Source organism: Sebastes fasciatus, chromosome 3 (assembly GCF_043250625.1).
Source record: "Sebastes fasciatus isolate fSebFas1 chromosome 3, fSebFas1.pri, whole genome shotgun sequence".
NCBI lineage: Eukaryota > Metazoa > Chordata > Actinopteri > Perciformes > Sebastidae > Sebastes > Sebastes fasciatus.
The window spans coordinates 32,070,515-32,094,408 of record NC_133797.1 but is presented as its reverse complement, the minus strand read 5'-3'; the positions used below and the strand labels follow the sequence as shown (position 1 = coordinate 32,094,408).

Here is a 23,894-nt window from a genome sequence, read left to right as displayed (position 1 = left end):
TTAAAATAAATATTAATAATTACTTAAAAAGCTGAGCAAAACTCAGAGGAGCGGTTCGTCTCTTTAAGGGGAAAAGCTGGTCCACCTTAAGAGCCCACCTTAAAAGGCAGAGCCGGAGTTGCAAGATACAGGAAGTTGGCTACGGTCTCTGGCTCACTTGAGCGGAGCGAGTTATAGGCTCGTAGCATTTATCCACCTAGAATACCAGCAGAGCTACAGCTGCTAACGTAGCACAAAAACACTTTGTTTGTCGGACAATCGCTATCGTTAATCCAGGCAGACAGAGTATCGTTACGCCGGGCAGACACAGCGGACAATCTGCTAAACTAAACTAAATGTGCGGTGGAGACTTTTACTGGGAACGTGGCTGCATGTCCGCGACACTACACGCAGCACCGTGGGAGCTCTCCTGATGGTGAACTTGGGACTCAGTTGTCTGTTGTGCTCCATACACTGCAGCTAGCGCACCGCTGCATGCGAGGCACTTATCTTGTCGGTTAACGGTTAATAATCGTTTAACAAGGGTCGGTTATCGGTTAAGATTTTTTTTCAAAATTAGCATCCCTAGTTAATGCGTTAAAAAAAATGTGTGGTGTTAAAACGATTTTGCGTTAACGCGTTATTATTGCGTTAACGTTGACAGCCCTACTTTTAATGTAAAACCCTGAAAATTGTGATATCATTAAGATACAATAACTGCACTGTATCTATTTATAACTGTTTTAAATTAGTCGGTTAAACTGCTTGTGGTATCTCACATTTACGTCCATCCATCAAAACACTTTGTGTACCTCTTACCCTGAACCCTCGTACCCTGGAGACCGCAGCCTCTATTGCACGCATGGGGAGAGGCAGTTTCCACCTGACTTGCATGTATTCTGACATTGATTTTCCAGATAAGACGCCCTTCCTTATTACACAATCACTGCTTGTAACCAGAGGGGTTTAAAATCATTTAGCAAGGGAATATCAAGGGAGACTAGTCTGACTGAAATCATGTTTTTGAGCATGTCGAGACATGAAACAGTTTATGTACAATAAGTCAGTATAATAATAATAATAGTAATTTGATGTTCTAAATGGGAAATATAAACAGCAGTCTAAAAGCACACACAGCAAGTGAATGTGTCACGAGTTGCTTCAGCTCTTCGCAAACAGTTCACATAGACCGAAAGCCAGGTATGTGTAACAGCCTCCTAAGAATGCTACCTGCTTTCGCATAATAGTGCGACATTTGCTTTTGTTTCATTTAGCTAAATATTCTAATAGGTCCATTCAACTGAACTTAAATGTCTTGGTGAGAATTATACACATAATAATTACTTGTAATGACGTGGTGCTGCCGCAACAGGATAGGATGTTGTGCTAGATAACAGCAGGCTCGAAGGGCTCTGTGTGGCTGCGCACAGCAGACCAGGTGGCCATTTTGAGTTTCAGTGAATCCAGATGCAGGCAGTGTGGGTGGAGGAGGGGAAGACAGCGCACAGTGCGCAGTAATGTTGGAATGCAGGCTCTGCTCTCGCTGGCTGACAGCTTTTTTTCCACTCAGTATTTAGCCTCCATAGAAAATGTCTAATATTAGATAACTTTTTTTCAAATTAAGACCAACAGCGTCCTCTGTGACTGAGCTAAGTGTCAGGTTTACTGTTTGCCGTATCGGTTGAAGCACCATCTGCAGCCGGAAGGAGAAAAAGCATTATTTTTATTACCCAGTTATCTAGACTTAGGTTCATAAAACATTTAGCAGAAAACTCATGTGAGGTAAAAAAAAAAAAAAAAAACTAATTGCTTTAGTGACCTCTTCAGTCATAGCTTAGTGTGTTGCTGAACAGTGAGCACAAGACATGTGGGCTCTTTGCAACAACAGTGAAACCAGGATTTAGAGGTGATCACAATGACATGTAGAGATAACATTATTACATCATTAAGTCACATTAGCTGTTTTAGAATTGCGGTTTTTGTTCAGTTTTCCCTCGAGATCCATGTATGAGTATGGAGATTTTTGCAGATACTGTGCTTTTTTTTTAGGAGGCGGAGTTTGTTATAGGATCTGTTCAAGCCTGTGCTCAGCATGCTGCTCGCAGCAGCGCTGGTGGCCATTTTGTGTTTCTGCAGTAGCAGAAAGGGGGGCTGGTCAAAGAGCGCACAGCAAGGTTTGATTGACCCCCCCTACAACAGGGCTTTTAAAGAAGAGCGTTGAAGGTTGCAAAAGTTTATTGTAATTAATTAAATATTACATTTCTAGTACTTCTTTAACAATACATTTCTCTGTTTTGAGTCTCAAAGTCAAATCAGGAAATTACTTTAAATCAACTATTTTGTGAAAAATCCACTGGTGAAAACTTCAATAGGGGAAGTAGTAATGCTCAAAGTATATTTTTTTAGTTTTTAGGTGGGTGGGTGTTCTTTGTTCCTCTTGAGTAAAGATCCACCCCCGTGTTGGAGTGGTTCAGTCTGTTTAACAGCAGCCCTCCCTCCTGAGGGAGAGGCTGGGCGGATCGAGGCTGCTTTACTGTGTCAAGCTGTGCTCAGCTAGCATGGGCCTCTCTGTGGCTAAAAAGCGACATATCTTGCTTAACAAAAAAAATTGTTGGTACAGTTTTTGCTGAGATAATATTCCAATATCTCCAATGCGGTCATTGTAGCTAACCATGAGAAGTAGTTATATTCATGTTTCTGAGAAAAGTTGTTTTAAGGAATTCCATTTAAAAAAACAACAAAAAATAACTTTTTCTGTGAAAACCAGAGAAAATTAACTGTTTGATTACTTGAATACTTTATCCTTTTCCCTATTGTATTGAACGCCCCACCCCCACTTCCTCCCGCCATCAGAATGGTACAGTCCATGTTTGACTTGGAGAAGCTGAGAGAGAGAGTGAGTGAGTGTGTGCGCGTGCATGTGTGTGTGTGTGTGTGTGAGAGTGAGAGAGATAGAGAGAGATGGGGGAGGGTGGGTGCAGCTGCCTCACGGTTGAGTGTGCTGTGGGTGTGCAATTTAGCGCTGTCTGTACGCGGCTAGCTAGGCCCTTACTTAAGTGCACGTTGTGCTGCCTTGTCATGTAAAAGTGGCTTCATTTATTTTGTATGTGTTTTAGTAGTTATTGTTTGATTGCACATGTAATGATAGGTTTTTACTATTTGGTTTGTCATTGTTGCCACAGATAGGTCTTATAGAAGGTATAGTTGCTTTAAAAAGATCCTGTTTTTTTAGTTAGATGTTAGTTAGACCTGTTTTCTGTTCATCCAGTTTGCTCCCATTACAAGTGGGAAGAAGTGGGAGATGGATTTGCTTAAGAGTATATTGCAAAAATCTTTGTTTAGTCTAGTTAATTTCCTGTTACTGTATATATACATACCGGTGTGTAAATAAATTCTCCATACCTATGTCGTTTTTTTGAAAGTGGTAACACAGTGGAGAAAGAGCGAGAGACATTAGTGTAAGAAGCTAGGATGTGTAACGGGATGGTTCAGGAAGATAAAGGAGGATGTGGTTTTGTGCTGTTTTTACAAATAGAACATTAAAGCAAACTGTAAAACCATCGAGGCCACTGATTTTCCTCAGTTCTTGATTGAAACTGCTGAGATACACAGCCAGTACGGGATCCTTTAAAATAAATGGGGTTAAACTAGTTATAGTTAGTGTTTAAATATATGCTAACCGTCAAATGCCTTCTATCAAGGCCTGATAATTGAGCTTCTGTTACACAAAGCATTCACGAATATTATTTAGCCTCCTTGTTTATTATTTCTGCAGTTTAACTAAGAGCAGAGTCTTGTTAGCCCTTTAGCGTGATCTATAAGAGAGCTGATATGTGAGCTCATATTACATCCTGAGGAAGCTCTGGTCCAGTCATTAGAGGAATAGTAGTTGGCTGAGGCTAACGTGGTGCTCAGCGGCAGCGAGTGCTCAGTTTATTGCACGTATTGCCTCGAGTGACCATGTCATATGTATGCAGTTCAGACAAAATCTGTCAAAGACCAGGGGAGGCAATATACATTTCACTGAAGGAGTTTATTTACAGCTATGTAAGGAATTCAGGGTTTTGTCTTTTGTTTATGGTGAAAATAAACTATTGTAGCACCAGAAGCCATCTTAAAACAATGACATAGAAATAATGGATTGAAACACAGCTTTACATTTTAACCCTCAACATACATAGAATGACAATAAAGGTCAAATACTGCACTCCAGTAGTATTCCTGTGTGTTACACTATTGTCCTTGACCTTCTTTATCATTAACCTTTCTCTGCCTATGGTGTTATTCTAGAAAGGAGAGTCCCCCCCTGCCCTTTTTCAGAATGGTTTAGTCCGTGCTGGCTGTAGATTTCCATACTGTGGACTAGTTTGTGCTAGAGTTGGGGGATGGGTGTTGCTAAGCAACAGTCTGTGCCGTGTACTTCCCCTCTGCCTGTGCGCTGCTAGCTAGGGCTGGTATTTATAATCACCACGCTGTACTTTAAAATGTTGTAGACACAAGATTTGATTTGCATTTGTGGTACCTGCTGAAATAGCATGCACTTGATAGGTGTCATCAGAAAGAAAAAATATGTATTTTTTGTGTTTTAGATTATTCTTCATGGCAGACTTTCCCCTTTTAAAGTTAATATGCATTATAGGCTCATGTAGGGCACACACCCTTTATAGTACATACCCCTGCTAGGAACAAAATGGACTAGTCCTAAGTGAGCCCCTCCTCCTTTCTTTTATGTTCTCCTGCTGGCCTCTCAGCCTGCTCCCACAATCAACAAATACATGGAAGGCCTCAATCCCACGCATCCTGCTAAAGGTTGATATGTCTTTTGTTTTAAAGCATGTTTAACATTTCTCTCTGCAGGTTAAATCTAACTCAGTTTTTGTCATTGCAGTTTTGCACTCTCCTCAAGGTTAGCTTTTGATAAATGTAGAGGGTGCTATGCTAGTTCAAGTAGGTCGAGTTCTGGCTTGTTGTTTGTGTTTTTTTAACGGGAAACATTAATTGCAGACATCCTTTATATGTCAGCGAGTTTGCTGTAAATTTTCACAAATGTAGCTGACATCGGTAGAGATGCCTTGTTACCTGCAATACTGAGCGCGACACCAGGTGTACGCGTGCTATTTAAACATCGTTTGTTCCTGGTTGCATTCGCATCTTTGGGCTCAGTATCGGAAGTTGCGTCATGTGTCCATACACACAATTTACTGTACATGTACACTGTCAACACATTTGTAGTTGTGCGATATTTGGTCCGTCACACAGGTGTAAAGCATCTCCATCGCTAATAATTCATTTTCTATTTGTTTGTTTTATCGTCATGCAGCACTTTCTGGCTGCACATAAAACCCACAAGATCGCATTCGTTCAGATAGAAGTGCAATCGCTACCACTAGGGTCCCATGGTGGGTCATATGGTGTTGAGTATATAATATCCATGTGTGCTGTTGTGGCAGAAAGCTTAGAAACAGTATTTGGGCATCCTCTCATCCCCGTCACAAACTCATTTTTAGAAGCATTTATACAGTTTTCAATCAACAATATGCTGGAGTAATAGTGCAACTGTAAAATGGTGGCCCTTATCGCGGCTGCAGTAGCTGACGCACACTGTCAGTGTGAACACTTTAATTGAACTTGCTTGTTGCTGTGTATTTGTTCATGCCACTCTGTGGTTCACTCGCATACAGTTTTGCGTGTTGAGGAATAGGTTCCAGTGTTTTAATGGGAGCACAATGATGCATTTTTAAAAGCTGGTGTAGCCAAAGCAAAGTGGTATGCAATAAACAAAGTTTTGGAAATGGATTGGTAGCCGTACATCAGAAACGATGCTTGCATTTGTTCCAGTCTAGTTTCTCAACCAGGGACATACTTAGGAATATCTGCTCTCAGGGATAAACAATGCTTCATTTAAAGCATGTATCACAGTCTGGATGCTGTTCTTGGGAGGCCAACATGTTCTGGCAAGTTGCACATGCATGTTCTTGTACTGTATACCAACCAGAAATTATTTGTTCTTCTGGTTTTGTGATCATTTATCCCATTGTCTTCTTAACAGCTATGAATCATGGTGGGCAAAATGTCATACTGTGGAAATATGGTTGCATCTTCCACATTTGAACCAATAATTCGATCCGCTTGTCGTGAAAGAGAAAGTTTAGATGTTCCATTGAACTGTGAGGTAGGAATGCCAAGTTCGTTGTTTGCTTGGCGTCACAGAGGCTTAAACTCCTGACTCCTGACTCCTGATTGACTCCCTGGTCACCCTGTTCTCTGATTATTTGGAGAGACTTGCATGTCTAGTTTGACAGAGTTACTGCTGCGGCTTTGTGGCGTTTGACCAGCAATTGAATGGCTAGTTGCCTGGTATTGAAACAGTGGGTTGCAGAGGCAAAGTTCTGAATCAACAACAAGCACCGATGTTGCAACTTGAGAGAAAAGCAGTTGTCAAAACCCAGCGAGAGACAGTGGACGTTTCTCCTTGCCTCGTCTTATTGATGCCTCCAGCGTCACATGAAGGCATATGTGGAAATTTCATTCTTTAGTTATCAAAGACATAACAATAAACACAATCTAGTCAAGAAATAATTTAAAGATATTAAAATGAATTATTAAAATGAGCTGGATGTTGTTTAAGCCCTCTCTTCTGTGCGTTAAAATCGGATCATGTTGAATTGTTGTCTCCAGTTACACGCAATCCTGCGAGGGACAAATTTGACAGAGGATGCATCATTTTTTGTAAAGAGTAAAACAGAATTAATGTCAAAGTCTATTTGTTTTGTGTCAATAGTCAGTGGATAGTCTCACAGGAAACACGTGACTTGCCTGCAACAGCATTATGGAGGGTAAATTCAGACCCATGCACGTTTACCTCCGAGTAGGTGTTTTTCCTTGTTTTTCCTTTTTTTAATATTTAGCTTTTGATGACCTAACTTGAGTTGCGCAGTAAATGCCACACCCAGCACGTGCATACTCATCTGACACGTGTAATGATTGTTTTCTGCATTTCTCCAAGTCAGATTCAGCAGTGCACTCACTGACGTAGCTGCAGATAGCCCTATTTCTAAATATGGGCTGATGAGCTTTCTATAAGCTCGATAAAAGAATGAGTTCTCATATTTACCGCAGTGGTTTTATAGTTAATGTACATATAATGTATAAACCATAAAAAACATGACTTAAACCATAACGATCTACATATTAAAACGGTCACCCAGTGCAATAAAAATGGTCTAGTATTAGTTATAGCATGTATTATAGGAGTTGATGGGTTGGACAAATAAACATTTTAATAATGTTCAACTTTTGCTTATGTAACATTTTTGTTTAACATAATCACATTTATGTATTCTACATTTTGTGTACTTTGCCAACTTGCTGAAGCATCAGGTTGAACAGAAAATTGTTTTTCAGCAGGGTGATGCTGCAACCTAATATGTCTGATAGAGAATCCAGTTCAGCTAGCTACTGAGAGCCCCGTCTGGCAGCACACAGCACAGCTGACGGCCATTTTGAGTTTCTGCACTGAATCCAGGCAAATGAGGCCGTAGGATGGGGGAGGGGAGGGTTTGTGCTCTGCGCAGTGTGCAATAACATTGGAATGTGAGGTACCCGTGATCGTGCTCACAACTTAACACCGCTCTTTATTTATTTACTGTTACCTTGTTTATGTTGACTTTTTGCTTGCTGCTTTTCTCGGGTTACATTGAAATAAATTATGCTGAAATATCTCCTCACTTGTTTTTACCATTAGGAGTTTATTATCATGGCAGGAAGCATGATTACTGATATGAAAGCAGGGTAGGAGTTATGCGCCAGTATCCCAGAGTGCTGCTCAGCTTTACAGTGTAAAGTATACACTAGGTCCAGATCTGTGAAGTTGCATTTTTCCCCACACATGTGACATCCTGCCAGGCTGCAAAATACACATGGCTAAATTAAACATAGTTGGAGATCGAGGCCTTTTCCGGTGGCTCTGTCAGCTGCAGTCTTGCAGGCCAGCAATGCCGTAACGGTAAAGCTAACCAACTTTACAGTAAAACTGAAGCAGCTTATTGCTCTCACCAGATACGGTTTTAAAGGTTACCTGAATGATAACTGGCTTCGTGTTCGGTTCCTGCGTTGAAACCAACAGACAGATTTAACTTCACTCAGTATCTACCATTTGAATATGTCTGCTTTTTGTTATAATAAAAGAGGTATGTTAACAGACTAATTGATCTTAGAAATACTGTCAACATGTCTAGAACTGAAAAATGAACCCCCTGTGGCTGCATATTTTTGAGCTCATCTTCAGTAAAGCAGAGGGTTTGGAAAGTGTATGAAAGCCTCTTTCCTGCAGCTTGACGCCTCTCTCCGTCCGTTGTTCTGGCAAACCATTTCCCTGTTTTGAATCTTTTTCTTCTTCACCTTTTCATGTCATTGGTTAGCATGTCACGTCTCTAATTGGGTTCTCTTAGCCTGCAAATATCTTAGAAGTCAGCAAATACATTGTTTAAACATCCATTTTAGTTTTAAAAAGTAGAAAAAAAGTATCCTGTTGTAAAGATTTGTAGGCAAAGAAAAGTAGTCAGATGAATTCTAAGGAATCATATCATTGTCCGATATATATCTATATATACTAGTCTTTTGTGTCCAGATGGTCATCAACATAATTGTACCTCCAGTTTGATGAAATTCTTAGTGACCCCACAAATAAATATCTACTTTTGAAGCCAAGGGCTCAGTTACAGCTCATGGGATGGAGATACACTGCTTAATTCAGAGGAGCTAAAATTAGGGTTACACTTTCATATGCGTCATCTGTGGATTTCATACATAGTTGATGTTGTCTTCCTAGTTTGAAGCAGTATTATAAAATTTACTAAAAAAAATCTATCTATTTCCCTCAGGTTGTCGAAGAATTCCGTGGTAAATCCATGACCAAGGACCTTTCGGGTTGAAGGTGAGTTATTCATAGATTATTTGATTAGCGTATGCGTCACATGTTATTTATTATAATAGCACATTTCTTGTTTGCTACTATATGTAAAATTAGATTTTTACTGCAGCTAAGCACAGTCTCGTGCAGCACACAGCTTTAATGCATATCTAATTGTGTTTGACTCCTTTAAAAAGAAGTTTAAATCATCACATGCATGTATGCATATCAAATTAATATACATGAAAAGAATACTTAATAATATGACAACTAGCCTCAACACTACAATGTGTGCAACAATCAGAACTATGTACGGAAAAATCCTTCAGGTTTTGCATAACCTCTTTACTGCTGCCAACACAGCCTTGATTTGCCCGTTCTGATTCGCTGAGGATTGAACCAATAGGAACGTGGGGGGATGGGAGGAAGGTTGGGTTGCTGCTGTTAACTTCAATGTCATTTCTGTTCTCGGGATCGGGGCTTTTGGTAAACATGAAATCTATAGGTTAACCAGAAAATTAAGGAATGGGGAAATTGTCAGAGCAGTTAAAGCTTTTCTGACTGACATGAAAAAGCCTTTCTGGCTTACTGAGCTGCAGCTTGACTGTTGTCACTGTAGGACAGATACATCAATGTGTAATCGGGCAATAAGGATCTGTCTGATTTGGTTGGGATACTGAGTCAAATTTTAGTAAAGACAGGCAGTCGGGGAACCGACCAGTTTGGTATGCAGACCTCTGTGAAAGAAGAACCGTCTAGAAAAGAACAAACAGGAAAGCCATAGGGCTCTACAGTGACACCTAGTGTGTATTCAGAAACTCTGCAGCCATTTCTTTACTATGCAGTGCGCAAAGTCCAGGACAGGTTCATAAGCGGAAGAGACTGTGCTGCATACTCTTGTAGCTTTCACAAGGGTGTTGTAGATCTTTTCCAGATTGGTCATGCCCTTTGATAACATCTAATCTCTCCTTCACAGGCAGCAATGGAAGTTGTTGTGACAGAGGAGAAGAAGAAAATTTTCCGTGCTAGGAAAACCATGAAGATCAGTGATCGACAGCAACTGGAGAATCTTCACAGCACATTGTTGACAGCAGCTCCAGGTATGGGCGACGCATCTTCGCCACCTCTGATGAATGGCACGCACAAGGAGGATGGACCAAAAGCGGGGGACAAAGAGCAAAACAACATCTCGGACTCAAACTCCCCCCAAGCTGCATCCCCATCTTCTCCTACTCCTTTCCTGTCCCTAAATCTGTCCCCTTCCCCGGCCTCCTCACAAAGTCAAGAAGGGAAGGAAGAAAATCCTTCTTCTCCCACATCACCATTCCACTCTCTAAACTTTGAACTGAAAAAGATGGAGGAGAAGGAAGAGGAGGAGGAGAAGGAGGAGAAGGAGAAGAAGGAGAAGACAGGTTCGTCATTGTCCTCGTCAAAGGAGTCTGTTACACCAGCGTCAACAGAAGCCAAGGAAAACCACGAAAAAGACACTGAGGTGACCCCAGAGACGGAAAAGAAAGAGGTAATTTCTTAGAATCTTTTGAGAAATTGTCACATATGACTGCCAGTGTGAAGGTTGAAGTGTGGATAAACTGAGAGTCCAAAAACCTTTTAATTAATCAACAGTCTATTATGCTCTTCCTCAGGAGGACAAGACTACGACAGAGGACCCAGCTGTGGATTTGTCGAAGGGTTCTTTAAAAGGTTTGGCTCCATGTTCACCTGTACCAGCTCCGATATCTGACTCCACAGAACCTATGGATACAGATAGTGAAACTACAAAGGCCAAGGACCCTGAGGCCTCCACAGCCAAAATAAAAGATGAAAAGCCTTCGTGCCCCAAATCTACCACTTCCGATTCCTCTCTTCCTTCTCCTTCCTTGTCTCATCCAGCTTCCTCTTCTAAAGATGTAAAACAAGAAAAGGAAATCAAAGAGGAGGTCGTAAAAGAAGAGGAGAGTAAAAAAGAGGGTGTGAAGAAAGGATCAATAAATGAGGAGAAGATGGAGGTGGAGTCGATCAAAAAGGAAAAAACTGAAGTTGGACAAACAAAGAAGCCATCTCGGCCATCTTCCACTCCGCCATCTAATACAGGTATGAGAGAGTGGACATTGCGGCAGATAGCTTCAAGATAATTACTTTATATTGATAAAGTTCAGTAGAAATCCAAAGGAAATTAACTAAAAGCATTAATATTAGATATGTCATTCAATATTGTATTAATGTAGAGCTTTGTGTTCTCTAGTTAAACCAATGTTGACCTGAAATGGAAAGCTATGGAAATGTCATGTTTCATAGTTATTACAGACAGACTCTGCTTACAATTGTAGGCTGTATTATATGTTAATAAGATATCATTTCAATTAGTACTCAAACAACGACTTTTGTTAGATCCCCCCTGTCTGGTAAATAGCCTTGACCTTTAAACTATATGCCCACACTTTGTCAAAAAGTGCTCTCTGTCAAATATTTGTAGTCTCCACACAGACTTGACAAAGCCGTTTCCACAGGCTCCACTGTGACTTGTAAATTGATTTTGACATGTAAAATTGAGCCTCACTTTAAGGATATTAAGAAACCTTTCATGTTATGTTAAACGGCAAGTGTTACACAGTGCAAGACAATAAGGTAGACTGAAATGATGGCCAGAAAATGTACCTTGAGCTTCAGAAATGTATCTCGGCCAGAGCATCCCAAAGCACTAGAACTAGAACACTAGAACTAGAAAAATTGGTGTATTTAATGTGTACAGTATTCATGTAAATGGCGTTATAGCTAAGATTTGATAGAAAAGTAACAGTAACAGAACATCTCCGAGTGTAAGTTGTTGGGAACTTTATTCATTTGAGTTATACCGTAAGTGTAAAGCAATATTGACCACTTTTGGAAAAAACTGCAACATTTTGATTTGGCAAAAAAACATAAACCACAAACAGATCTTGTTTATACTCATGTTTCTTCATAGTTTCTGATAGGGGCCCAATTTGTTGTTGCTTACACATCCAGTGGTTCAGTTTAAACATAATTGGACTTAGATCACTAAAGATTGTATGCAGTCACGCTAACTGGTTTTCCATGACAAAGGTGACATTGTGAAGTATAGAGTAAGACATCAACTGTAAACATGAACATTTAGTTAGACACAAGAAATCCTTAAAAGCTATTAGTGTTGTTTGAGAAATCTGTTTTGCATGTTCTGTTTCATCTAGCTTCAACAGAGAGTGACTGACCTAAAACAGAATAGTGCCAGAAAGCATATTATGCATAAAAGATTCAGGGCAATGACTGGCACACACATGGGGTACTAGTCTGTTCTTGTCTTTGTTTCCCAAGGAGTGCAAGAGGAGAAGAGCTCCACCTCGGGACTGAAGCGCACTTTATCAGAGGGTTTCGAAAAGGACGGACAAACCATAAAGAGAGAGGGGAAGAGGCCCAAGGTGGAGCGCCAGGAGTTGGAGGCACAACTGGAACTGAAATTTACTGCAAAAGCTGGCAGTCACCATAAGCTTGAAAAGGTTTGTATGCAACTATCCTGCAGCACAGAATCTTTTCCCAGAGTCTGTCTCGCTAATACCAATGGATATTTCGTTACTTAATCTTGCTTTTTTACCCCTTTACCTGATATGCTTTCTCAGATTGTACAACAGCTAGTAGATGAACGGTTGAGGGTCCTGGAGCTGACCATGTTTGAAAAACATTTCCAAGAGCTGAAGGACAGAGTAGACAAGATCGACTGTGCCACTAAACACCAAACCTCCATTTCCACACTCCAAGTAAGTAGACGGTAACATTGTCAATTTGCTTATAAGGAGAACGCACTGGAAGATGATCTAATATTCATTAGTACCATAGACTGTGTGTATGGATGGACGACGCATCTGCACTTCCTCCCACTGTACAAAAATGAAGCCAAAATACCCTGGTTACGAGAGCTGCCATCTTGGGATTTTGACATAATTTGGAGCCAGAGTCTGTGCAGTAGTGATCGGGGGGCTGGAGCCGCGGTATCTGGGTCACACAACAGACCGAGCCAATCACGAGCCAAGCACGGCCGCAGCTTGCTAGCGTGAGCCACCTAGCTGCTGCGTTAGCACCATGGTAGCTGTTTGGTTAGAAAGACACAACAACTAACCATAATATCTCTATAACTACATTTATGATCAAAATGACACATGTTCTATTACACAGACTCGTGACGGTTATGGAAAGTTAAAGTTACATCTCCTTCCTCGTACAATCCCCCAGTATTGTTGTCAAAAATATTGAAGTGTCGATACATATTGATACTGAAAATTTGAAGCGGTTTCAATCCTCATTTTCCACAGTATCGATACACGGGTACCAGTGTCCCCTCAATGTTGTGATATCGAAAATGGTATAAAATATCAGTATTTTCCTAGGTATTGTATCGAAGTTAGAAATTACAATATCATGACAACACTTATTCCCAACTCTACGGCTGCTTGACTGTAACTTCACTAAGAGCAGCTGTCAATCATGACGTCTCACCCCCTTTTTATAGCATCAAATAACTAATTAAAACCAAACTTATCAGAATGAACACTTGAACATACATAAGAGTAATAAGAACTACCTAAAATGAAAGAAACCATCTTTGGGAAACATTTATTTGGTGTGTACTTTGACTTTTTAGTTTGGCTCATGTCCCATCCGCTAACATGGAGGGGGCGGGCTTTTAGACCTATACTGCAGCCAGCCACCAGGGGGCGATCAACATGTTTTGGCTTCACTATTAGGGAGCTGTCATATCGTCCATCTTTTTATACAGTCTATGATTAGTACTATGTAGTTAAGGAACCGCTAAAATTCACTCCCCAAAGTTGGCAAGGCCCAAATCTAAAGACCCTCTCTCTCTACCGTTTGATTAGGCCAAGATAAACCGACTAACAAAAAAGTTTGGAGAGGCCAATCAGGCGTCAGAGAACAAAAGGAAACAGGAGGTAAGAAATGCTTTTCCTTCTGTTACATGCTAAAATCTTTCCACCTGGTATGCAAGTGCTTGTGTCTGAAAATGTTCTGACAGCATGCTGTCTGATTTCCACAGGCGCTTGCTGCTGCTACTGCTGCTGCTGCTGCTGCTGCTGCCGCCTCCAAGACTGCGACCGCTGCAAACAGCCCCATAACAGTTCGGTAAGCGTGTCCATGCCCAGTGCAATTTCTCCTCTAAATCCCAGTCAGTCATACTATATATATTAGCTTATCAATTAAGAAATGAGGTTCTCAAGGTTTTTTGGAAGTGATTTTTATCACCTCACTGCAAACTCATGTTTGCCTGACCATTTCATCCTATGACAAAATATTTAGATTTATCAAAATTCATAGCATAAATGTATTAAAACATGTTACCTTTGAACCATACAGCAGTCTGTGCACTTTGGTATTTTGTGTGAATATAATTTGGCCTTTGTATGAACGTGACAATACCGGACTGAAGCCAGTACTACACATGGAGCCGTTCACAGCGTGAATAGTTGACATTGTCCCGGGTTGCTATCTGTAATCACTAGAGACTGAATCTAAAACTAATGGACAGAATAAAGAATCCGTACATCCTCCAAATCCATACCGTTTTGGAAACCAAGATTCCATGTCCCTTGTTCGGTTTGTCGTGATCAACTTTTGTTAAACTCTTGACTTCCAAATCGTTAAGACTCGTTTGGAATAATCAAACACACATGTCAGTGTTTTGCACCTGCAAAGTAACCCTGCATGGGTCCAGGTCCTGAGTCTTGTGACGTTCTACAATGTGAAGCCGTTTCCTCAGGCAGTGCAGAGTGTAGTTAAAACTGCACCTCTCCTCCCAACAGCGTGCTGCGTCGGCAGACAGTAGAGCCGCAGCCTGAGGTGGCCAGAGAGGGAGTGGCTCCCCCTGTTGGTAAGACGCCTGTACTGCCTGTCAAGAAGGAGGAGGAAGAAGAGGAAATGGAGGAGGAAGAGGACAAAGATATGTCACGTCATATTGCCATGGCAAAGAAACTGGCAGAATACAATGAGGGAAAATGCAGAGCAGACATTAAACTCCGCCCAATCACTTCCAACTTGGAGAAAGGGCTGTACCACAACTGCCAGAGAAGCTCAGGGAATCCCCGACCTGACCGCTACGCATCTTACATATTCCGCTACCTAGTCCCATACGACGTCTACTGTGACTGGGTCGCGAAGGTCAATTATGTTGGATTAATGGGCAAGGAGGCACTGCCCGCGAACTTGAGGAGAACAATGAGGATGTACATCGAGCGTCGATTCCCTGTACTAACTTGTGAGAGCTGGAGAGAGATCCGTGACGTTATCAATGAAATACTGCGAGTGAAGAGAAGACCGGAATTTTTTCGAGAGTATGATGAAAGAACTGGTGCGTCATTTTGACAGTCTTGCGTTACAGAAACAGAAGCATACTGGGACAATTGTCATTATGAGTCATTGAAATTATCAAGACATTTTGTCTGAATATCATTCTCATTGTATTTAGTTTCTCGTCAGCGTTCATTAGAAATTAATTTCATATTGAAAAGGATGTGAATCCCTGGTGAGTTGTACGCAAAAATTGACGCCGCACTTGAATATGTTGAACTATACTTATATACTGATGAATGCTTTAATGAAAACTCAGACATATACTTCAGTTATGAGATGGAATCTCATTTCAAGTTGTCCAATTATGACTGTATCAAGTTTAATAAAATGACATGTCAGCACCTTACCACATTCAGTCGTCCTTCCTTTTGTGGACAAAAAACAGCTCTAAGCATAAGCAATCTTTTTAAACAGGCCAGTCCGTACTTCCATGGAGCTAAAGCAGATTCCGACAACTGTTTCTTCGTCCGGCATGGTTGGTGAGTAGCAGGATTTCCTTTATGCTTTTATGGTGTTGGTCTTTTTCTTTTAAATGGAGTAACCAGAGACACAATGGTACGCAGTGTCACCTCCTAAAGTTGTGTTTGTTTGCATGTTTGCATGTTTGCATTTGATATGACCGTCGCTAGCAATAAACAATGCATAGATATATGCAACTAATCTGCTCCTGCCCCCTTTTGTTGACTTTAAGTAATAAGGAGCAGATGAGTAAAGGAGAACAAAATGCAGTTCATTTGAAAATCTCAGTGACGCTTTCTGTCACGTTCTGAAACCTGAGCCATTTTTCCTATTTCCCCTCAGCAAATGCACCCCCGCTAGGTCCGCCAGCTACCGTCACAGCTCTGGCCCATACACCCACCTCCTCTGCCATGGTTTCACATGCCCCCATCCTCCAGCTGATCACCACCACCACCACTAATGCTGGCTCCACCTTGGCCGGTGGCATCACCACCCAGAGTCACACAGGCACCCTGCTGCTGAAGACGGCCTGCGGGAGCAGCATCATGGCTGCGGGCCAGCCGCTCCTCATCCAGCTGCCTTTATCAATGACTAATGGCCAGGCAGGAACGCTGGTCAACATCCCTGTCTCCTCTTTGTCTGCAGCCAGCTCACTCAGCAAGGCCAAAACCACTACTCCCACCGCCACTTTTATACTCAAGCCTGCCCCCGCCCTGACCACTTCACCACTCTGTGCCCCGGCTGTTGCCACTGTCCCAGCGCTCCAGGCCTCCACTGGCCAGATGTCCTCTACCCAGATCTCTCTTGCCCGTGCTGTGTACCAGGGTGGCGCTGGGGGGATAACTACACCCAACGCTGGGGTATCCGTGACCACAGCCAGGACGCCGGCTCAATCTGTGTCTGTAGCAGGAGCTCTGTCTTCAGCCTCTTCACCTGCAACCTCCGGGCCGGCAGCAACAGGTTCCACCGCTCCAGGACCGCCACAAGGGACGTCTCTGACATCAAAGACAGGTGGGGTAGTACTTTGAGTAACGAGGCTGTTGTCTTTAGAGGTGTTTAAAAGACCTCCGCTGCAATAAGCAGCTTGTTTTTGGTCATTCGGCTAGTCCCAGAAATGTAAGAATGGGATGTAAAGACACATGACTTTCCTTGTTTCATAAGACCCTTGTGTGTATTATTAATGTTTCAACAACTTTTTATGTGTGTCATCTCACTGGTTAACTTGTCTTGGCCAAAGAAGAGTCAGGTGTTTTGGCTTTTTCTTTTCTTGGAAGTTACCTCAACATTTATCTCTATCTTTTTTTCTCTCTTTTCTCAGACAACCAAGCTACAGGATCCACTCCATCCAAAGCAGCTGCTCCAGGGGCACGACCCAAAGGCTCCGTCATTGATCTCACTGAGGACGATGATGATGTACAAGGTAAGGTTGAAGGGCACTGCTTTTATTTTCCTCATATAATAAAATTGGTCCTGTCAATCGATTAAAATACTTAATCGCATGATTGTCCATAGTTAATCGTGATTAATCACAAATTAATTACACATTTATTACACATTATCTGTTCAAAATGTATCTTAAAGGGAGATTTGTCAAGTATTTAAAACTCTTATCAACTTGGGAGTTGACAAATATGCTTGCTTTATGCAAATGTATGTATATATTTATTATTGGAAATCAATTAACAACACAAAACAAAGTCACACACTGAAATGAAGCAGCCCTAAGCAGCCCTTAGTCTAATTATGTTCTACTTCCATGTTCTCCAGTGACCGGAGTGAAGAACGCCACCGTTGCAGCTCCCTCACCTACCCAGCGTCCTAACCCAGTCGCCAGCATTCCCAACAGTAAGACCACCACATTATATTGAGGGCTTGAAAGGGTGATCTTGTGCTTTCATGTGATACTGTGACAAACACATAACCCAGTGCTTTACACTTCATCCTGGCTATGGGGTAATATTATGGTCAAATTGTTATCAAGTTCTAAACTTGAAAAAACTTAATTAATGAGGGCCTATTATGCTTATTTTCAGGTTCATACTTGTATTTTGGATATCTAAAAGAACATGTTTAAATGCTGTAATGTTAAAAAAATGCTTTACTTTTCTCATACCGGCTGTACTGCAGCCCAGTCTGCTCTGATTGGTCAACAGAACCAAACTCTTTAGACTCCGCTCCAGCTCCGCTATAACAAGCTTTGTTTGAGGGTGTGCCAAACTATCCATTATGCAAATGAGTTACTTGGTGACATCACAACGTTACAGAAGAAAAGGCTTCACTTCAAGCGAGGCAGTTCAGGAGCAGTATTTCTGTGGAGGAGAGGAACTCCCTTTGGAGTGGACTTTGGGCTTTGTAACTTTTACATGCACAAAAAATCTTTACAACACACTAAAGGAAAGGGAAAAAGCACAAAAGCATTATAGGTCTCCTTTAAAGTCATAACATGTATGTCTTTTGTGTTTGACATCCAACCTATAAAGTAGATCTGTAGTTTTTTTCCTTTGTGCTCTGCCCTCAGGTGCGGGAGCAAGGTCGTCCCCGCAAAGCAATCAGAACTCTTCCAGCAATCCTCAGGTGACAGTCCACCACCGCCCCCCACTGGTGAGGAGATAGAACTGCATTTTAAATATTTTGCACCAATGTAGTTTTGTAATTCTATAACTTCTATAACTTTTATAAGTCTTGGGTAATTGGTATTTGCATATAGTATGAAATGTGAAATCTGTTGCTCTTATTCTGACAAGGCTGCTTTCAAGGCTATCACTAGTCTTGTTGTCTTTGCCCACTAAACAGATTTTTGACTGTAAAAAGCTTCAATTCACAGCTGTTTGGAAGTTGAGCATTTATTTATCTCAGCATATGAAAAACATTCTCCATCACCTTCCTAGACCCAGTTTCTATATAAATTATTCACTGGATGCTTTTTTATATTATTCAAGAATTAGTGGTCATTATCATATTTAGCCTATTTTGCTAGAGGAACAACTTGTGACAACAGTTTTGTCTTTTTTTAGGACTCTCCATTGAAAGCCCGCACCGTAACCAATAGTACGCCAACCCAACGGGCCTCCAGCATGGTACTGCCCCCTCTCCCCGCTGCGCCCGCAGCTTCACGCCTACCCCCAGAGGCTGAGCGGTCCTCACCTCCTCAGCAGCCTCAGCTGAAGCTGGTGCCAAGTCAGACCGGTATAGTGCTGTCCTGGTGTGTGGCAGAAACCGATCGGACCTGTGCGGTTGTAGACAGCTATCACCTCTATGCCTTCCATCAAGACAACTCAAACAGCAGCGCGGCGCAGCAGCACTGGAAGAAGATTGGGGAGGTCAAAGCCCTTCCTCTGCCTATGGCCTGTACGCTGACCCAGTTCCAGTCCGGCTCCACCTATCATTTCGCCGTTCGAGCCAAAGACATCTATGGGCGCTTTGGCTCCTTCTGTGAACCTCAGTGCACAAATGTCATCAATCCCAGCTCTAGCTGAACAGTTAAGAATTCAATTTTTTGCATTTGAAAGTTCATAACTTCTTTTACTTCTTTTTTTGTGTTAGGAACTCAAATATTGTGCATTGAACAACATACAGTATCTGTAAATATCTCTCTGCATAACAACTGGACTTCTGACTGAGTTTGGAGGATTGAAGAGGCGAACGGTTGGTTTTGTCTGGTTAATGTACGTAATGTATTTTTTGTGACTCAAGCTGTTGTATATAAGTGAATTACTTTACCCCTCTACCAAGTCAGATATTTATGTTGTTGTCTCTTGTTACTCTGATTCGGATGACTTTTGCATTACTTGAGAATAGGTGACAGGATTATCCGTGTAAACTCAGAATTGCACAGTAATGTATAAATGTGGTAGAAACTGAATGATGACTTTTGTAAGTTTTGTCTGGCAACCAGACTTTGACAAACACAATAAAAGGTTTTATTAAAGTCTTGGCTTACTGATTTTGTGACAAATTTCATCTTCTGTTTTCAGTTCGTAGCTATTCACTGCAATTATACACACCACTAATCTACAACCTTGAATACAACAGAGCCCCACAGAGACATTGGCACTTTGGTAACCGGATACAGAGATGTCTGTGACAGAAGTCCCATGTTTTACTACTTCCAAATGGATATACAGTACTTTGTACAGAAGAACTGAAGGCTTTTTATTCCCCTTGCATGGTGATCCAGATAATTGAGCTGATCTGCTGCAGCCTTGTTTTCCTCCGGAATCTCAAAGCTGCTCTACATATCTGGCAGCCAATTATGAACCGCAGAACTGCCAACACTGGTAGTTACAATTAAAGGTCCCTGTGGAGTTTTAGACTGTAGTGGTTCTATGGAGTTCTTCTAGGAGTGGTTTCCCTGTTTGTTTACTTTTTACATGCGCATGAGGACTCCCGTGCAATCACGACTTGATGCACAGTCCTACCAATGGTGACCAATGCGCCAGCAAAGACAGGGAAGAAGACTACAAGCTGGTAAACATGTAAACAATGGTTAAAGATTCTCTATTCTACTCAACTCGTTACATACTGACCCTTTGTCAGACCCCTCAGCGTCACTTTTCGGTCGCAGTAAACACATGCTTAACATTGTGAATTAAACAAAAACACTTGCTTAAGTTTAGATAACAAAACCACTTAGTTAGGTTTAGGAAAAATAACATGGTTGGGCTTAAAATTACTTCGTTGTTACAGTGTAAATGTGACTTAATGTGACTTTACGTGAACACGGGACAAGAACAAAAAGCTGATTGTAAAGTGAAAGTGAAATGTAACACATGGGACACAATCAGCGGTCTCCTGGATGAAAGCCTTGTGTTTGTTGGGCCCATCCACCTCCACTCCCGCCCGCCTGGTGTGTCTCTTTCCCTCCTTAAAGGTCACCTATTATGCAAAATGCACTTTTCCATGTCTTTTAAACATCAATATCTGTCCCCAGTGTGTCTACAGGCCACCATAGTATCATAAAAGACCATCCTCTCTCTTTTTCTCCTCCTCCGTTTGTCCGGAAATGGGTGCAGAAAAAAAATTCGCTTTTTTCCTAGTCTTCTGACGTCATTAGGCAGAAATGCAAGCCATATAAGGGTTTCCTGGTCGAACCAGAGAGAACCTTCAGTAGCTGACCCCGCCCCACAGCGCGTCACTGTCTCTCCTCCTCAACCGAACTTGAGCAAAGTCTGCAAGAACCAGCAGAACAGGCTTCATGTACTCCCATCATCTAAATATAACATGTTCTTTCACAAAGGCTTTATGTAATTACACTGTTTAAACAGATGATATTTATATATTATATATATTTGATGTCATGCATGTAGCAGAGTACAGGTAGTAAATAGTGACTGTAAGCAACACAACACATTTCTGTTTCACAGTCAAACTTTATTTGAGTTGACAGATGACAATATTAATTATTCACAGCATTTGTAATCATCTCACCTGTTAGTTAGTTATGTTAACATGGTACAGGAGAAAGTCTTCAGCTCTGGTAAACTATGGTAAGCTAAGCTCCGGTGGTCTGTAGTCATGGTAACACAGAGACAGCTACTACTGTAACTAATATACCATTACTCTGATCTTCCATACATTTATCTTTTAGCAGAAATAATGAACTGACTACTGTTTCACATCTTCTATTTTCCACCCTGATGGTCGCTGTGTTTACACACCGTCTCATAGCGGTAGCATGTAGCTAACCCGTTAGCATGTAGCTACATGCTAACGGGTTAGCTCTGTATCTCCCATCTGCTCTCAGCTGTCTGCTCTCCTCTGGGATGATTCTGTCGGTCATTTCTCACAGATGGATCTGTAAAGACAGACGTAAAACAGAGTGTATGTTTACGGTTTACAGAGTTGATGCATGAGGTAAACACTGAGTTAACTAACAGAGCTATAAATAGTATTATTTACCTGAGAGAAACCGTCAGGAAAACCTGGAATCTGGACCGCAGATGTTCATCATGTGTCGCCGATTTCTGATCAGATTCCTCCGGTAACGTGCGCTGGGTGAAGTTTCTGGTTTATAAACTTTAAAGTGGTTTATAAGCTCTATTCTAGCTGCCTCTCCCTCCACTCCTCTCTCCAGAGCTTCTCCGGGAGGGCGGGGGAGGGTGACGCTGTTGTTGTTGAGGAAGTTTGCTCTGATTGGTCAGCGTTTTCTGTCAATCAGAGTGGGAGGAGACAGGCTGTGAATCAGTGGTTTTCAGACAGAGGCTGAATTAGTCTCTGAGGCAGGCAGACTCAGGCTGCAGTATGAGAAGAATAAAGGGTTTTTTGAACATTGCAGCATGTAAACATGTTCTAGTGCAACATTAAAATACATCTATGAACCTGGAAATGAGCATAATATGTGACCTTTAAACTATGTCACTGCAGCCCTTTGCCTGTGCGTTAACTGTTGCAGCGGCTGTATTTACATTGTGGTTAATGGATAGCCTGTTGCGTCTAATACCGCCACAAAAGGGTGCCTTGTGCGGCGGCATCGAACGCCGACGGCCGTGACAAGACGTCAGTATTTGACGCCCTGCATGGGAATGAGAACAGGCTGGGAATTCAGAGCATTTCTATGGCCTCTGCACGGCTCTCAACATGGTGACGGCTGCTAACAGTGGTGACAGAGATAACAGTGTTTCCCTGAGGGGGGACCAGAGGGTGGTTGCTACGCTTCCGTGACGAAGTCGTTTGGGACGGCGTTATCAGCTGAGCTAGCCAGAGGGGCACACTCACATGCACTAGCATGCACTAAAACGCATGCGTGGCCGGCCTGGCGCTGTCAACAAAGCACAGAGAAGCTCGGATTACAATACACACAGAGGGAGAGCGACTTCGTTCTCTGCTCAGATAGACATTACTCCTCTATATCTTTAAATAGCAAATAGTTGTTTGTTGCTATATTAATGCTCTGTATGTTGAATTTAGCACCGTTAAAAAATGTAATTTGCAAATGTTTTATGAGCACTTGACATGTTTGTTTGATATCAACAAGACAAACAATATGTTTTGGTGAGAAACACTCAATGTAAACATTACTTGCTTGTTCACAATAAAAACGCTACAGGCCCCCTTTAACTACTATTCTCATCTTTTAATTTGCTGCACACAGACCACAAGAGGACGTCAGTGTCTAGCATACTGGTGCACATCTCATTTGTTGCTTCAACTGCAGAAGCAGGGGAGAATGCAAGCACATTGTTAAGCATGAAATCAAACAAATCTGCAGAACTCATACTAAAAGCCAAATACCCAGATAGCCCTTCCTTTCGTGGTCAATATTGTACTGCAAAGTACATGGATAGTAATTTAACTATAACAAATAGCTCTGACTTTTACAGTCAACATTCTACTAGTTGAATAAAGTATAGTTATATAAGAGCGTTCAAAGATTTTCCTTAATGTGGATCTACAGAAAAGTTCATTAGGTCACCAAAATCAAAAGGACCATTCATGTTGAATGTGCATGAATGTGCACAGCAAATACACATGCTCATGGACAACAGGTAGGATGATACAGTCCTTTGAAAAGCAAAAGGTAGACCTGATAGTGGGGCAAGCACAGAAAACATGTTCAATTGACAATTTAGAGTTTGGTCTGACGGTGGTGCTGAAGCAACAACATTGTGTCCCCAATATTTAAACATGTTATATATTGGGGCACATCATCCTGACCTGAATCTGTCAGAGGGATCGCCAGGAGTCATGAGAAACAGATGGAACCACTGGCAGCACTAGCTCAGGGGGGTGGGGGTGGTGGTGGCCTGATAATACATAGAAGGGTCAATGAAGATCATCACACAGCCCCAACAAAACCAACGGACAAACTGGGAGCCCTGGTGAGAACCTGGTTTAGGGGAAGATTGGGAAGTGGTGCAACACGGACTGTGGTAAAGTTACAGGATCTAACAGAGAGAGAGACTCTGAGGGGGCAACACAATTTGAGGGACCTGTCGAAGACTGGAGGATCTGAGCTGGTAGGTAACAGAGAAGTTCAGTTCCTGTTATTGACGAGTTGAAGTGCATTAGACCAAGCCGACAATAAAGCAGAGTCAACTGGGTAGCAAGGGAGAAAGGGCCACCTGGAGGACTGCCAGGGGTGGCCAACTGGATGATTGACAGTGCAACCTGCAGTAAGGCTATGGAGTGGTTGGTACCCAAAGTGCTTTACGTTAACATCAAGAAATAACAGGAA

General features: G+C 41.8%; 1 protein-coding gene across 6 annotated transcripts in view; it reads left to right on the top strand.

The window, feature by feature from the left end:
* Positions 1-19,649, top strand: part of atf7ip (activating transcription factor 7 interacting protein) — a 32,386-nt gene extending 12,737 nt beyond the window's left edge. The window contains exons 2-15 of one of the 6 annotated variants that reach the window (XM_074630311.1): positions 8,862-8,914; positions 9,867-10,409; positions 10,534-10,591; positions 10,781-10,981; positions 12,221-12,402; positions 12,523-12,660; positions 13,777-13,848; positions 13,953-14,038; positions 15,677-15,741; positions 16,064-16,732; positions 17,040-17,141; positions 17,489-17,566; positions 18,240-18,322; positions 18,736-19,649. In XM_074630311.1, coding sequence (XP_074486412.1) covers positions 9,873-10,409; positions 10,534-10,591; positions 10,781-10,981; positions 12,221-12,402; positions 12,523-12,660; positions 13,777-13,848; positions 13,953-14,038; positions 15,677-15,741; positions 16,064-16,732; positions 17,040-17,141; positions 17,489-17,566; positions 18,240-18,322; positions 18,736-19,197 — 2,733 coding nt within the window. In that variant the 5' untranslated portion in view covers positions 8,862-8,914; positions 9,867-9,872 and the 3' untranslated portion in view covers positions 19,198-19,649. Of the gene's footprint in view, positions 1-4,689; positions 4,789-8,861; positions 8,915-9,866; positions 10,410-10,533; positions 10,982-12,220; positions 12,403-12,522; positions 12,661-13,776; positions 13,849-13,952; positions 14,039-15,676; positions 15,742-16,063; positions 16,733-17,039; positions 17,142-17,488; positions 17,567-18,212; positions 18,323-18,735 lie in introns of those variants that run through there. The other 5 variants (XM_074630310.1, XM_074630309.1, XM_074630306.1 and 2 more) reach the window with 5 other exon arrangements.
* Positions 19,650-23,894: the final 4,245 nt, after the last annotated feature.